General features: G+C 47.2%; 1 protein-coding gene across 1 annotated transcript in view; it reads right to left on the bottom strand.

Moving 5' to 3' along the window:
• Positions 1–16,501, bottom strand: part of MEI1 (meiotic double-stranded break formation protein 1) — a 2,222,673-nt gene that overhangs the window by 1,649,288 nt on the left and 556,884 nt on the right. The window contains exon 9 of the mRNA XM_085599901.1: positions 15,209–15,325. Within this exon, the coding sequence (XP_085456027.1) occupies positions 15,209–15,325 (117 nt within the window). The remainder of the gene's footprint in view (positions 1–15,208; positions 15,326–16,501) is intronic.

Raw genomic sequence — 16,501 nt, 5'->3', positions numbered from 1 at the left:
TGTGTCGCTACGCTGCGTTGATTCCAGGCAGTAGTGCTGCATGAACGTGTGGGTGCTTTTCCACGTTGCAGCCCAGCATATCTTCTCCAGTGGAATGCCAGTACACAGAGCAGCCAAAGTGGCGACTGCTCTTGTGGAATGCACCCTACCCTTCTTTGTCACAGGTTTGCCTGCCTTGACATGGCAGAATTGGATTGTATCCGAGATCCATCTGGTTAAAGTAACCTTTGCAACTGCGATGCCTTAACGACCTTGTCCATAGCTACAAAAAGCTTGTCAGTTTTGCAGATGTTCTTCGTCTTTTGCAGGTAGAATTTGAGACCACTTAATGTCCAGAGTGTGTAGAGCCTGTTCAGCTGGCATAGCCGGATTGGGAAAGAAAGTTCTGAGAATAAAAGGCTAATTTAGGTGGAATTGTGACGGAACCTTCAGGAAAACTTTAGGAACCACAATGCCATTTGTGGAGCGTAGAAAAGGTTATTTTGTAGTAAAAGCCTGTATTTCACTTGCTTGTTCTGTGGGAGGAAAGCCTTCAGGGAAAGGAATATGGCTTTGAGCTCTAGCCTGTTAATGTGCATCAGTCGTTGAGATGAGGACCATTTCCCTTGAATTTGGAGATTTTGTAAATGGCATCCTCAACCCTCCGTAGAGTCATCTGTGGTGACAATAAAATCTGGAACCAACTGTAGAAATGAGAGACCTTGTGAAAGATGTGACCTTAGATACCAGCATTTCAAAGTCTCTCTCATGGGTGGAGTGATAGAGATCGAGTGTTTGAAGGATCCCATTGCCTGAATCCACTAAAGTTGATGCTCTTCTTGCAGTGGTCTCATTTTGAGACGAGCTAGCAGAACTAAGTCGATCGCGGAAGACAGCAAGCCTAGAAACGACGTGTATAACCTTACTGAAGCGTAGTTTTCTTGCTAAGTTTCATGCCAGTTTTGCCGACCGTTCCTGCCATTCTCGAGAGAGGAAGGCCTTGCTCTGAATTGTGTCTAGATCGGTTCCAAGGAATGTCATTGCTTGGCTAAGAGTAACTGAAGACAAGGCCTAGCTTGTGGAAGAATGCTAAGCAGGCTTCCGTAGCTTTGGCAGCTCGTAGAGATGCTGGAGCTTTTAAGAGCCAGTGTCTAAGTACAGGAATATGCCCCCCCCACCCCCCACTTTGCAGGTTTATTCTAGAATATGCTCAACCATATTAATGAAAAATCTCAGCGAATACAATTCTCTTTGTTCGTTTAGAATTTAAAAAGTATAAATGGAACATAATAGATTTATTGCATAATAATCAAGAATGCTCCTTAAAAGACGTATTGAAGACGTATTAAAAAATGATATACAGGTCTTTCTCTCCTCAGTGGTGTTAGCTGTTAATAGCTGCTGTTTGACTGTTGGCAATGTTTGTATATTGAGCTGGAAGCATGTTTCCTCCTTCGGCATTTAAGCATCCCTTGCTGTTGAGAACGTGTCAAAGAAATGTCAGATGAGGGCTAAATTCTTTTGACATCTTTTTTTAAATTTGTATTTGTTTTTATTAAACATCTTGGAACACGTTAATACATAGGCCCCAAACAGGACCCAACAAAGTCAGTACTTTCAATATGATGGTACAAGCATTTTTGCATCTAAACACATAGCAACTGTACAGCATAATCTACGCATTTCCCACAGACATTTTCAATCTTAGCAAACATGTGCGACCCGCTCCGTAGCATCTTATGTCTACTATAAATCGGGGTTCCCCAGTAAGTACACAGTTAACGAAGCCCAGAAATCCTTTGGCCTAGAGGCTTCGGGAAGCTCCTCCGCATATGCCCCCGGCTGTTTCCTGCAATAGGTCAGATCACGAATCCACTTTTTCACAGTAGGAGCAGTTTTAGCACCCCAGCATTGCGCCACTGCCCGCTTGGCAAAAAGGGTTGAGACCGCAACAATTCGCCTATTACCATCCCCATCAAACAAACTTCAAGAGTACAACTGACAGTTTCTAGCACAACCTCAGCAAGCACTTTTATAACCTGGTTCCAGACTGCCTGAACTCTAGGGCAGCTCCATGCAAGATGCAGGAAGTCTGCTTCATCCTGCCCGCATCGCACGTTCTCCCGCAAACCATACTTTCACAATTGGCTCGGTGTATAATATAGTTGGTGCAGGTACTTAAAGTGGATGATACGAAGATTGCAATTCGCTGTTAATTGGCCAGTCTGCTTACAGCAATACTGCCACTGTTTCTGCGACATTGGGGCCTCCGGAACCGCATTCCACTTGGTATGTGAAGGGTGTTCTGTGAGTTCATTCTCAATCATGAACGCATTATATAGTTTAGTTATCAGACCCCTATGTTCCTCTCCAATTATAAGTGTTTTGGGCTCGGTTGGGTAGTCAGAAAAAATAGATCTGATTGCCTTCTGTACCCTTACGTAGGAAAAGCCCAGCATTATTCCGTGGTCCCGCCCAGCCTGCAGATCCGGCAGCGTCCAGAACTGGCCCTTCTTGTACAAATCTCCCAGTTGTTTGATCTCTACCGCGCCTAGTGCCTGTAGAGCAGTTTGCTTGTCAGTTGCCGAGATGTCCGGATGAGAAGCCAGTGGCAGCCCTGGGGCATACAAATAGGGCAGCTGCGCCCTCTTAACCAGAGCTTTCCACGCCCAGGCAGTGCAGCATACCGAGTTTATTTCAGCTCTTCAGCCGCCACCCCCACCCGACAGTGCCGCCGCCACCAATGGGACCGGATGCACAGTATCTGCTTCTATTGCAGTGTGTGGCAGGTACCGTTGCGGGAAGTACCAATAATGCGCAAATTACGCCTGTACGCACACGTAATATAGCCACATATCAGGCGCCTCAAACCCTCCTCGTTTGAATGGTTGAGTAAGCATGCTCCAGCTGCACAGAGGTTTCGTGCCCCCCCTCCCCCAAACAAGAGTCAGTATGGCTGACTGAGTGTATGAAAGAATGAGACATTCAACCGGGTGGGAACATTAACAAACAAGTTTAAGAGTTTGGGCAGTATCGTCATTTTTGTCACCGCAATCCTGTCAGCCAGCGAGAGAGGCAATTTTACCCACCACGCAGCTTGCTCATTGATCTGCATGATGGCTCGGCCATAGATCATGGAAAGTACCTTATCAGGTTCCTTGTGCAGCCATATCCCCAAGTACTTCAATGGGTCCGTAGCCCACGACAGTGGGAAATCCAGCTCTATTTCACGGGTGCCAGCCGCTAGTGGGAAGATTGTTGACTTCGCCCAATTTATCCCCAGTCCGGAGTATCGCTCAAATTTAACACATTCGTGCAGCACCGCCTGGAGGTGTGTAGCAGGCTCACGAACATAAAGCAGCATATCATCTGCGTATTGTGAGACCACTAACGGTTGCTGCCGGAATCGCAGTGCTGCCTGCGCATGTTTTTGGCTTGGTTTGCAAGCCAATGGCTCCAGAGCGAGCAAAAAAGCATCGGTGACAGGGGGGTATCCTTGCCTCTTACCCCTGTGTATCGGGAACGCCTCAGAGACCCAACCGTTCACACGCACCCAAGCCACCAGCTCATTATATAGCAGTTTAACCCATTTAAGAAAAAAAGGTGGCATGCCCATGCGCAGCAGGACAGTGAACATATACTCCCACTGCAGGGAGTCGAAAGCTTTAGCTGCATCAAGCAGCACGACGACTGCTTTAAAATCCGGCTCGAAATAGTGCAACGTTGCAAAGATAGTGCGCAAGTTATGCGACGTCGATCTAGTGGGTACAAACCCAGACTGATCCGGAAGAATTAATTTAGGTACTAGCGGCTGCAGCCTTTCAGCAATCATCTTTGCCAGTATTTTAGCGTCTATATTGACCAGGGTGAGAGGCCTGTATGAGTCACATTTATTTGCCACCTTATCGGGTTTCAGCAAGGTAACTATGAGCGCCATATAGTGTGGAGTACAAATCCAGTACCACCTTGCTGATCTCTGTCGTATTGTGTTGTGCCACCCTCTCACCATCAACCATTTTGGTGATGTAGTCCTGGCCCCTGGGTGCGGCCAATTTCTGGGCCAGCGAGCGGCTGGGCCTCCCACCTTCCCCATAGTACCGTGCCATGCTCCTTCTCGATCTATGAACCAGCTCTTGATCAGCCGTTTGATTATGCTCGGTCACGAGGCTCCGGATTGTAGCGAGTGTTTCTGGTGCCGGGTTGCGCTCATATTCCCGCTCGAGAGCAGAGATTTTAGGCGCCAACTTGCGTATTTGTCACCTCAAGTCTTTCAAGACCCCAGTCTGTGCACTAATACATTCTCCTCGGATTGTGACCGTGAATGCTTCCCATAAAACCCCCGCACTGTCTACTGGGCCCTCATTTTCCCTAAAATAATTTCTTATTGCTTCTCCCATTGTGCTCCTAAAAAGTGGATCTGTTAAGGACGGCTGCTGTAGCCTCCAAGCAAAAGGAGGCCTCTCACACTCGGGGACTTTTAGCATTAAAATCACCACCCCAGATTATCTTCGCATGCGGATGCATGGAGATACGACGCCACACAACTACATAGAAGGCAGAATCATCCACATTGGGTCCATATACATTGACCACCCAGTTTGCCCGAAACCATCGCCACCCTGCCCTGGTCATCCGTTTCCGTGCTAATTAGTGTGAACGGAGTGCCCTTCCTAACGTGGATCATCACACCCCTGGAGTAGGAGGAATAGGAAGATGCCACCCGCACACCAGCCCAACATGCTCATACGGTTTTCTCTGAATTGTTTGTCAGGTGCGTCTCTTTCAGAAATGCAATCTGTACATCGAGCCTATCCAGATACGCTATAACAGATCTTATTTTCTTGGGATTATTAAGGCCCAGTACTTTCCAGGTGAGGAATTTTATATTACCACCCATTCTGCCATCGCTGCGTGTTATACATGCCGTGAGTGTGCCCTTCATACAAGATATGCTGTGCTAGTTCAGATGCCATGTTCGTATAAAGTTCCAAACAACCCCACCCCTCCACCCCCGATCCCCCACCCACTTCAGCGCCCCCAACTTGTTAAAGCCATCCCTATACCCATTAAACAATACCCCTAAGATACGGAAAAACATTTGCAACATGTGGGGTTCTCCCATTTGGGGGTCAACAGAGTGCAACTAGCCTCCTGACGAAGCAGGAAGTGGCTGATCAGGTCTACAAGAAGCCTTTTAACTTAAAAGCATACATTTAGATACTTTTCATCTGGGCAGTTCTCTTTATAAGGTGGAGCGGGGCTACCCAAAACAGGGCCCCAAACCATCAATGCACATTACCATTGCTCAGAAGCCTACCCCCACCACAAATGTGTGGTACAGCAGAAGCCCAGTTTTGGGTGCATATATCATTGCTCCTCCTCGTCTGGATTGGTTGGGGCTTCCCGCCAGCTCCTTTTTAGCTGTTTCGCATGGTCCATTGCCGACTTCGGATTGGTGAAGATTTAAAAAATCCCCTACTGGCCTATTCTCAGACGAGCAGGGTACAGCATGGCATACGGAATGCCCTTGGACTGCAGTAGCTTCTTCACTGTGCTTAATTCCCTTCTCGCTGCCTGCACTGCGACTGTGAAGTCCGGGAAGAATACTAGCGAGTTCCCCTGATATTCAATCGTGCCCTTTTCTCTGGCCATCCATAGGATGGAATCACGGTCTCTATAATTTAAAAGATGATAGGGCGCGGCGCTGCACCAGGGATCAGTCTCACAGCCAAGGAGCGGTGGGCACGCTCGATGATGAACATGGAGGAAAAGGCCTCAGGACCAAAAATGTCTCTTAACAAATTCTCAACATAGGTCTCCATCTTGCCTGTGTTAGTGGACTCCGGTAGGCCCATGATTCAGATATTATTACAACGAGACCTTGCCTCCAAGTCCTCGTTCTTTGCTTGTATAAGCGCTAGCACCTTCTCCATGTTAAGAGTCTTGCAGGAAACTTCACTGAGGCCATCCTCCGTAGCATAGACCCTCCGCTCGACCTCCCCCATTCACGTATTTTGCTTCTCTAGCTGTGAGGACATATGATCCAGTCTATGATTTAGTGCGGCCATAGTCCCTTTAATGGTTTGAAGGTTTCTCCGCATTGTCAGGAGGGTCGTTTCTAATGAGTGCCCGTTTCCGAATCTGAGGCCTCTTTTTGTTGCGCCCTGCTAGGCTTCCGCACGTCGAACATGAAGCGAGGTTGGGACTTTTCTGTCTTCCCCATTACAAGTGTTTAGCAACGTAATTTAGCAGTTACTGTTGAACCACGCACCGTGGACCGCTGCAACTGTGTACACCGAGGCCTCTACCAGGCAGCTGCACACCTGTGTGCGTCTGCTGGGTGAAAGGAGCTATAATAACTGTACCTCTGCCAGTGTCCTAGTTGTGTTGACAATATCAGGAAACGGGCCACTGGTAATCACCGGGAGATAGCTCACCACAGATGGCCTTGAGAGCAATGGAAGTCACAATTGAGGAAAAGCGGGTCTCTGCCCGTCCCCCACACAACTACTCCATAGCCCCAGTAGCCTCTACAGATTGGGCCGTGTGCCTGGCCTGGCCACAGCCCTTCAGGATCTGATGCGCCACTCACGCCTTCTGCGGCTCGTAGACTGCGACCCTGCACCTGGGCCCGCACCCACCGCCGTAGACGCAAGCCCAGGCCGGGCCGCTCCCCCATTCACAGTGCTCTGCTCCTGCCTCCGCCGCCTCGTTGCTGGGTCCACCAGGGCCACGTCAGGCTGTTCCCGGTTCCAGACTGCCTCCACACCTTGCCACCACGCCTGCCCGGTCCTGGCAATTCTGTAAAGGCCTCTGCTCACTTTCAATGCAGGTCTTTGTATTCCACCAGCAGGGCGCAGGCCAATCCGTGTAGGCGCTGCACTGCTCAGGCACGCATTGTATTTCAGGGTTATGTTGGTCCTAAGCCCGCTGGCTCCACGACCGGATCTACAGCAGGCGAAGGGCGGCCACCATTTTCAGCGCCTATCACCGGAGTATGTCCCGGCATGTATCTGGGATATTCACCTACGCCGTCTGCTCACAGTGGCTTCACGTTGTGTTCCGGCCTCCACCGCCACGTTATCCAGCACTCCAGCAGCTCTTCAAAGCACCAGCGGCTCGGTGCGGCAACCGCAACTGCCGAGTCACCACAGGTCTTCCAGGGCCCGCGGCAGCACTGTATTCCGAGCTCTCGGTGATGATGCCTCGCACTTGCTTGGGGTATGTAACTGAGCGTGCGGCGGGGGCTCCGTTTATGGCTCTATGCTCACCAGGGTTCGTCTGTCGCTCAGCCCACCAACCCTGTTACGAGGCTCACTGCAGGCTTATGGCGGCCGCCATCTTGTGTGCGAGTCATTGGGATCGGGCTCAACCGATTACAGCAGTTTTCCCCAGCGCCACCGGTGCACAATGCCGCCCTGCTGTGCCTGGACACTTCACTGGTCCAGTCAGTATCTTTTGACGCCCAGATGCACCCTATTACAGGCAGATAACAGTCGGATGTCGGATCAGCCTTCTTGCCGTGCGCCCTCTAGCGCCTCAACTATGGGAATACTTGATGACCTTGGTTTCGCAATGTGGTTGCGACTTGGGCCAGACACTTGGTGAATATCCGTGGAGGCGATTTCAGGCCGAAGGGAAGGACCCTCAATTGATAATGGGTACCAGCTACCATGAATCTGAGGTATGTCAGGTGTTTGGGGATGATGTGGACATGAAAATGGGCATATTCCAGATCCAGGGATGGTATGTTATCTCCACTGTTGAGGCACTGAAGGATGTTTGAGAGTGTAATCATCCTGAAGGTATAGTTCCGGAGGAATTTGTTGAGGTGCCTGAGATCTAAATAAGTTCTCCACTCCCCTGATTTCTTAATTATCAGGAAAAAACAGGAGTAAAATCCTGTTCCTCTTTGTGCCACAGGAACTTCCTCTATTGTTCCCTTGATGAGCATAGTCTTGGCAGCCTGTTCTAACAAGTGGAGACGAGGGGGGTGTGCTCCCCTGGGCAGAGTGTTTGGTAGCTGTTGTAAAAACTCAAGGGTATGGCTATGAGTAATTAAATCCAGTACCCATCTGTCTGTTGTGATGTTCCGCAACTGATCAATGTGGTTGGAGATTTTTGCACCAACTGGAAGAAAGACTGTAGTAGCTGGCACCTGACTGTGGTCACTGCTTGCGATTTGCATCGATGCTTTGGGATGGTGGCTTCCTGTGAGAGCCCTGTCTGGAGAAACCAGCTATAGATGGTTGTCTATATGCTTTTTGTTGGTAACCTTGTCGATACTGTGACAGGTAGGTCTGGTACTGCTGGGTGCATTGGTATGCACCTATAACTCGAAAAACCCCTTCCACACACTCCTTGAGAGGGTACCTTTAGATATTGTAGGTCCCCAGAGACTTGGCCGTTTCCGTGTCTGTTTTAATGGCCAACAAGGCGTCATCAATATGCTTCCCGAACAAAGTGTCTCCATCATATGCCATGTCCAGGATTTTAGATTGGACCTCAGGTTTGAATGAGGTGGCGCTAAGACTTCCATGGCGCCTTAAAACCGCTGCACTGGCTAGTTGTTTGAAGCCTGTGGTTGCTATATCCACGGCGCAATGGATAACCCCCCTCAGCGCCTATGCGCTCTCCTTCCTTTCATATCTTCTTGGCTTCCTGCCTTCTATCCGCAGGGATGAGATCCAACATGGCACCAATATCGGACCACATCTGGCGGTCATAATGGCTTAGAGTCGCCAAGGTGTTAGCCGCTTGCGTTGGTATTACAGACATGGCAGAGAAGCACTTTCCAATACTATCTAAGCGACGCCTCTCTTTGCCAGGTGGAGGTGTAATGGGGGTTGGAGGTTTTTTTTACCTCCTCTGTGCTGCCTGAGATGTCACAGAATCCGGTTTGGCGTGCCCTGTAAGGCAAGTAGGGGAATACTCTGGTGCTCTATATTTCTCGTCGATCCGAGGTAGAACAGCCACCACTGTGGCTGGCGATTTCATAACCTTAAGCTCCTCTTGCCAAATATGCTCGATAATAGGGATGGAGCGTACTGACTTCCTCGTTTCCTCCTTAAAATCATAAAGGAAGCAGTTGGATTGCTTCACTGTGATAGGCAGGTGAAATCTGGAAGCAGCTCTATCCATTAGGTTGTGAAAACCTCCTAAATCCTCCGGAGGAGAGTCAGAAAGTTGATATGGAGGTGGGGATGGCACGGGTATAATATAATCATCCCACTCATCCATAGCTGGTGGAGGACCATGAATTTCGCCCCCTTCTGCGTCATCCTTCGAAGAGGATGAATCATCCCTAGGAGGCACTTGTATGATGGGACGAGGGGTCATTCTAGGAGTCTGAGGCAGAGTTAATGCTGGCATATAAGGTAACACAGGTGGTGCTTGTGGTGTCTCAGTATGCTCTTCTTGAGGTTTCAGAACCATTTCCTATAATCCATACACATAGCTTGTAAGTCCTGGATCAAGGAGGGCAGCAGCTGTGTAGAGTCTTGTCTAGAAGGGTCCACATAATATCTATGCGGATGGTATTGTTTTGGAGGAACAAGGTAGTAATGTTGGTAATACTGCTCCTCATCATAATAGTCTTCGTCCTCCTCCTGACATTTTACGTGTAATTCTGAAGGACATGAGCAGTCCCAAACAGACTGTCATAGTCCATTTCTTCTGTATCCAGAAAGTGACTAGGGGGCAAAGGAGAGATTTTGCTTAGTGACATGATCTCAGGCTGTAGAGATACCCTGCCCATTTTGGAACAATGCTATAGCTTTAGAAGCCTTCGTCAACAATGTTGTTGTAAACGGGTGCACCTCCGACGGATGTGATGATGACGGATCCGGCATCGATGAGGCCATCATCAGCAGTGGCTTTATCGTCGGCGGAGGTGGTGTGGATGGTGTCAACGTTCAGATCTTCATCAACGGTATAGCTGCAGTGGACAAAATGGGAGCACCGATGGCTACCGTGAATGACGTTGGTGCCCTCGACGGTCTTGACCACGAGAGGGTTGGAGTTGTGATCGTCGATGTTCGCAGCATCGAAGATTATACTGAAGCAGAGAGGGATTTTTTTAGAGGATTTATGTCTCAATATGCCTTACGACAAGGCAGACAAATGCTTTTCTTCCTTAGAAGTTAGTGAATGCAACGACAAGGCTGGCTCTGAGGAAATTTTCTTAAGTTTATCCTGTTTAAAAACATCTTTAGTCTGATGGGAGTTTTTTTTTGTCTTTTTTGGCCTCCTATGACTTACTCTCAGGTGACCTGGCTCTATTGTGAGACTTGGAAAAGTTGTCACTCTATTCATCAGAAGATGTTTTCTGCATCTTTTTAAGCCACAAAAGTAGCCTGCCCTCTGTCCCTCAGGGTCTTGAGTAAAAAGAGTGACAGTTTTTGCACTGTTTTACCTCATGCTGTGACTGGAGGCAGTAGATGCAGTCTCTGTGTGGGTCATCTATGTAAACCCTCTTTTTCCCATAGCTCTTAAAGGGACGCAACAGGCCTTTCTTATCAGACATAGTATCTTTCAAGTTGAAAAACGCTGTTCATAAAAAGAAAAACTTGAGCAGAGCTCAGGGAGACTCCCTTCACACACGACGTGTGGTGAAAATGTGAGGAACTCAGCCTCTCTTGGGAGTGTTCTATAGGGTGCTAGTACCAGATTGGTTATAGTTCAAGTTTGGTCGTTTTTTAAAAAGGACATAGGCTTTGAATCTGAAGGCCCACAGCCGTTATAACCTATGATAGCTTTACCTTACTGCTTGATTATAGTACCGTGGGACTATAATCAACAACGGGGAATGATTCAAGCATGTGAATCTATGAAACATACACCAATACTGGATAAGGAGGGTCCTCCGCTCTTGCTTTGGTGGATGTAGGGGGTGTGGGCGAGGGCAGCAGGTGCTTGGAGGGCTGGTGGACATTCAGATGGTGACGGATGTATGTCGGTCCCTAATTGTGCAGGGATTTGTAAGCGTGCATGAGCATCTTGAAACTGAACTTCTTGTGGACAGGGAGCCAGTGGAGTTCCTGGAGGTGTGGGGTGATGTAGGCCCCTCTCAGGATATTGAGGACGAGTCTGGTGACTGAGTAAAGTATGGCCTGTAGTCTCTTTAGTAGGTGTGAGGTGATTCCCACTAAGAGAGTATTGCTGTAGTCAAAGCGGCTAGTGATAAGAGCCTGGGTTACAGTGCATATGGCGCTGACTGGGAGGCATTAGAAGATTTTCCTGGGCATTCAGAGAGTGAGGAGGCAGGCTGCAGATACTGCAGTTACATAGTTTCTCATGGTTAGTTTGCTATCCAGTATGATGCCGAGATTCCTGGCATATTATGTGAGGGTGGAAGAGGGACCCAGTTCCACAGGCCACCAGGAGTCTTTCATGGGGATTTGTTTTTTGTCATGAAGAATACCTCTGTCGTGTTGGTTTTAAGAATGAGGCAATTAGTTTGTATCCAGTGGGCAACACTTGTCATGCATAAGTGAAAATTGACCTTGGTGGTGGAGGGGTCTGCAGATAGAGAAAGGGTGAACTGGGTGCTGTTGGTGTATGATATGTTTAGTCCATGGGTCCTGATAATTTTTGCAGAGGGGTCATGTAGGCATTAAACAGGGTGGGGTTGGAAGAGTACCCTTGGGGGACACTGCAGATGATGTTCTTGGGGTCTGAGATGTATGGTAGAAGGTAGATGCTCTGGGTTCTTCTTGTGGGGAAGGATGGGATCCATTTGAGAGCATCCCCTTAAATTACTATCTGATGGAACTTAGGGTGTGGTGTGATGGGTTGTCGAAAGCTGCAGAGAGCTGGAGGAGGATTAGGGCGGCAGTTTCTCCCAGGTCTATGACAGAAACTGATGTCGTCGGTGGCGGTGATTATGGTAGTTTCTGCTATGGTTCATCTGGAACCCTGATTGGGAGGGGTCTAGGAGGTCGTTGCTCTCTAGGTAGTTAGTAAGCTGGTTGTTGATCACCTTTTCCTGGACTTTGGCAGGGAAGGGTTGCTGAGAGAAGGGCCTATAGTTCTTGAGATCTTTTGTGTCTGCAGAAGGTTTTTTGAGGAGTGGTTTGACTTCAGCATGTTTCCATTCTTCTATGAAGATGGCAGAGGTAATGGAGGCGTTAATGATGGTGGTGAGTTCTTTGCACTGTCTCTAGACACAAACTGGAAAAACGGAAACCCAAGCAAGAGTTGGCGTTCTGTAAAACATAAAACTGTTACCTCTTTTTTTCTTCACGGACTAAAAAAAACAAGAAAACCTTTGTTGCTGATTATGATATATTCAGCCTGGGGCAATACTGCTGCGCCTAGTGAGGCACAGAGGTGATATTAATGTTCCCGGGGCCAAGTCTGCAGGCATCTCAAAGAAGATGAAGCATTACAAGAAAGGCTAAAGACAAACTGCAGGATACAGTTTTTCAAACCTGATAAACCTGGCATAATATTTCTAAGCTGGACAGGCCTATCCTGAACTAATCAAACATTACTTAGTATAGCTTAGTACAACCTCCCTAAAATTCTAGAGGAATGGGATCCATCCATACAGAGCAATAAAGAAAAATGTAAAGATGTGGTAGGAGCCACAGGCTGGATGAACGCCCAAAGTTTGGGGATTGATCATTTCACCCTCAGGCACTTGGTCTTCGCTTCTAGAACACCTGCTCAGATACTGTTTGACTACGTGATGCCCCAAATGCAGGACTATAAGGTTTGTGATGTAAGAATATGCTGTAAAAGACTGTAGGAGGCTTAATTTTCATTAAGTCTCCTGCATAACATACATACAAATTCAAATCTGAAGAGAATAATTTGACGCAACACGTGCTTTGACCATTCCCTCACAGGAGTGACTGAATGGAGGTGTGTAAAAAGAGCAGTGCTTTCTAGATATATTGAAATTGGGTTTAATTATTAAACATATTAGGTTGTGTGCCTAAGTACTAATAAATTGGGTAATTTTAACACCTGTTATTTACAACACTAAGGGCCCGATTCCGATGTCGCTAAAAATGCCTTCCCAATGCTATTCGTAGGCTTACCTTACGACCGACTCGTATCCGGAGCTTTTTTCCACAAACGAGCAAGTACGATGCGTATTACAGGCAAATTTCCGTCCGAATCGTCCGCTCCTATTCGTGCTCTATTTTACGACCGAACAGGCTCAAGAAACACAGAAATCGAGTAGTACGGGAGCTTTTCCCAACTAGTTTCCGGACACGCAAGTACGATGAGTCTTTACTACGCATCGTACAGGGCGCCGCTTCCAGCAAGTCACAGCATTCGGACAAGGCATATTGAAGCTCCGATTCGCGCCAGAACACGATCAACGAGGACGAGACGGAGCAGCCATATATCCAATCGCGCATGTCTTCCCTATACTGTATGCCTACCGTTACCGACGCGCACAACGCAGAAGGTAAGTCAGACACCTACCACACACCAAAATGACACGAAAGGAAACCCCACCACTCCCAGCATAGTCCACGCCATAGGGGGGTGGATGCTTATTACTCCCAGCATAGTCCACCCCATTAGGGGGGTGGATGCCTATCACTTCCAGCAGAGTCCACCCCATAGGGGGCTGTATGCCCATCACCACCAGTACCCCCTACTCATAGGGGGCACAATGCCCATCACCACCAGTACCCCCACCCATAGGAGGCTGGATGCCCATCCCTATTACCATCCCCACTCATAGGGGGCTGGATGCCTAGTACCACCAGGATTCACACACATAGGATGAGAAAGCAACCCACCCACCATCTTTGCAAGATTTAATGTATGTGTGTGTAAATTGCTCACAACACAGATCCTGACAGTGAACATACATTGTGACTCCCAACACATGTGTGCTCAAAAGGTGATAGTGTGGTTAAAAAATCCTGCATCTCAGGACCAATGTGGTAATGGGGTCTAAACCCCCCCATCACTACAGTGCCCAAAAGGTGTTAGTGGGGTTCAAAAATCCAGAAGCTCCGGACCAATGTGGTAATGGGGTCTAAACCCCCCATAATACAGTGCCCAAAAGGTGTTCGTAGGGTTAAAAAATCCAGCATCCCAGGACCAATGTGGTAATGGGGTCTAAACCCCCCATCACTACAGTGCCCCGAAGGTGATAGTGGGGTTAAAAATCCAGCATCTCAGGACCAATGTGGTAATGGTCTTGTATGTGCTTGGCTGTGTCGAATCGTTGGCGTGCGAGCCTATTGAGTTGTGTTCATGCTGGACTATGTGGCATCATTCGCGTCCAAGTCTGTCGTGTCGTGTTAATGGAGTTGTTCGCGTACGTGCATGTCGCGTCATGTATGTGCTTGGCTGTGTCGAATCGTTTGCGTACGTCTCTAGTGGGTTGTGTTAATGCTGGACTGTGTGGCATCGTTTGCATCCGAGTCTGTCGTGTTAATGCTTGGTTACATGGAGTCATTCGCGTACATGTCTGTTGCGTCGTGTATGTGCTTGGCTGTGTCGAATCGTTCGCATACGTGTCCATTGGGTTGTGTTAATGCTGGACTGTGTGGCATCCTTCGCGTCCGAGTCTGTCATGTCGTGTTAGTGCTTGGCTACATGGAGTCGTTCGCGTACTTGTCTGTTGCGTCGGGTTGACGCTTGGCTATCTCGAATCTTGAGCATTCAGGTCTATCGCGTCAGGCTCCTTTCCTACCGACTCGGCCGTAAAAAAAAAATTCCGGCCGAGTCGGATGTAAATTTCAAGCATCGCATCGTACTCAGTCATTTGGAAGGCATGTGTACGGTTCGGTCGGAAAATATGACGGGTCTGTGTCGAGAAAAACCTTTTCCAGCCGAAATCGACCGCTAAGTGTTATATCATAAACATATGATTAGTATTATATATTCCCTGGGATATGGCACAGCAACAGATTAACATAAAACATGTTTTTTAAATGTTCAGGGTTCTATGGAATTGCAGGGGGAAATAGTAATAGCATATAAAGATTGGGAGGAATATCTTTTGCTCTATTTGGACTTTCTAAAAAACAGAAACATAGATTGGCGTTTTCAAATGTTCTAACTATTGAAAAGTGTGCTGGGATCCGGACAAGAGGTACATCATTATTCAAGGTTTGTGAATATGGAGAGGAACCCGCACTGGAGAACACTACTTTATGTAATCTGGTCCCATCTGTTATAGTTTCGTTTAGTCAAAGCTAGGTTGAATTTCTAGATATAATGAGAAGTTAAGAATGAGATTGAAATCATTTACCAAAGACTGTGTGGCACTTCGAAAAGAACAGCCTCTCTTCCGTCAGCAGTAGCAGGCAGCAATATATTGACCAAATCAAGACCTCGCTGGTGCAGGACAGCTGTTCAAACAGGAACTCTTAAAAGGCAGGAAAAGCAGAAAAAAGTACATGTGAGTAATCATTTTTCTCTGGGAACAAATAAGAAAAAAATGTACTTGTGTGCGATGGCTGTTTTCACTATTGGTATTCTCGTAGATCCCATCTTTTGAATCTTTGCCTATGTCAAGCTGGAAATTCCCAAACCCTCTGATTAAGGGGCATTAAAGGCATAGAGCCTGATTTAGAGTTTGGTGGCTGGGTTATTCCATCACAAACATGGCGGATAGCTTGTCCATATTCTTACAAGTGCCACAAAGTATAATTCCCTTGTTATAAGGTGGAAGGGACATACGCCACGCTTATTAAAGAGTAACTTCTCCGCCAAACTCAAAATCAGTTCCATACTCATTATACGTTAGTCTGTGAAGTCTTTCTACCTCAAATTCAGCCACTGAAGTGGAAAGGCCTGAATGCCACCCCGGGACCATCTTTGAACGGTTTAGAAGAATGTAAATTGTGAACCTGTAGAGATAAGGAAGTAACTTCTCCAACATTGAATCATTTACAGATCCATAAGGTTTAAACTTATACCAATTTTGAATTATACCGAGTCAAAAATGTGTAAAAGAGGATTCACTTAAAGGAAACAATTTCAGAGTACTGAGTGTCACACAACAAACCCAGGAAGTAATTATTTGGTGAATGTTTATCACGTCTGTCTGTGCAGCTGCTTTACAGGTATCTAGGAGGTGCACGAGAGTTAAGATTGTTGCTGTGGTTTCGATTCCCCATTCCTGTTGAATTAAAACACTGCAGCTCTAGCTAACGAAGTTCTACATGCTTTGTTCCAACTAAGGGTGATACAAGCAGTTAGTGATCTGGCAATAGCAAGCTTTCTTTCACTAAAAAGACAAATAGCTGATATGATTCTTTTCAAATAGATTCATATGCATATGTTATTATCTAGCAAATTAAAAGGACATTTCACTGGAGTGGATGTTTTAAGGAGGAAGATTTCTGTTTAATGAAAATGACATGACTTTGAGGTTAACGTCGAGTCATTTGTAGCAGAACCTTGATCTTGTAAAACTTAACAAAGGGCTCCTTAGCAGAAAAAACTTGCATTACTCCACTTCGCCTGGCTGATTTAGTTGCCAACAAACAAGGCTATCAAGGTGAGGCATCTGACAAGTAGGGAAGAAACTGGCAGACAT

This window comes from Triturus cristatus, chromosome 4_2 (assembly GCF_964204655.1).
Source record: "Triturus cristatus chromosome 4_2, aTriCri1.1, whole genome shotgun sequence".
NCBI classification, from domain to species: Eukaryota; Metazoa; Chordata; class Amphibia; order Caudata; family Salamandridae; genus Triturus; species Triturus cristatus.
The sequence above is the reverse complement of the archived record's forward strand: the minus strand, read 5'-3'. Positions and strand labels throughout refer to the sequence as shown.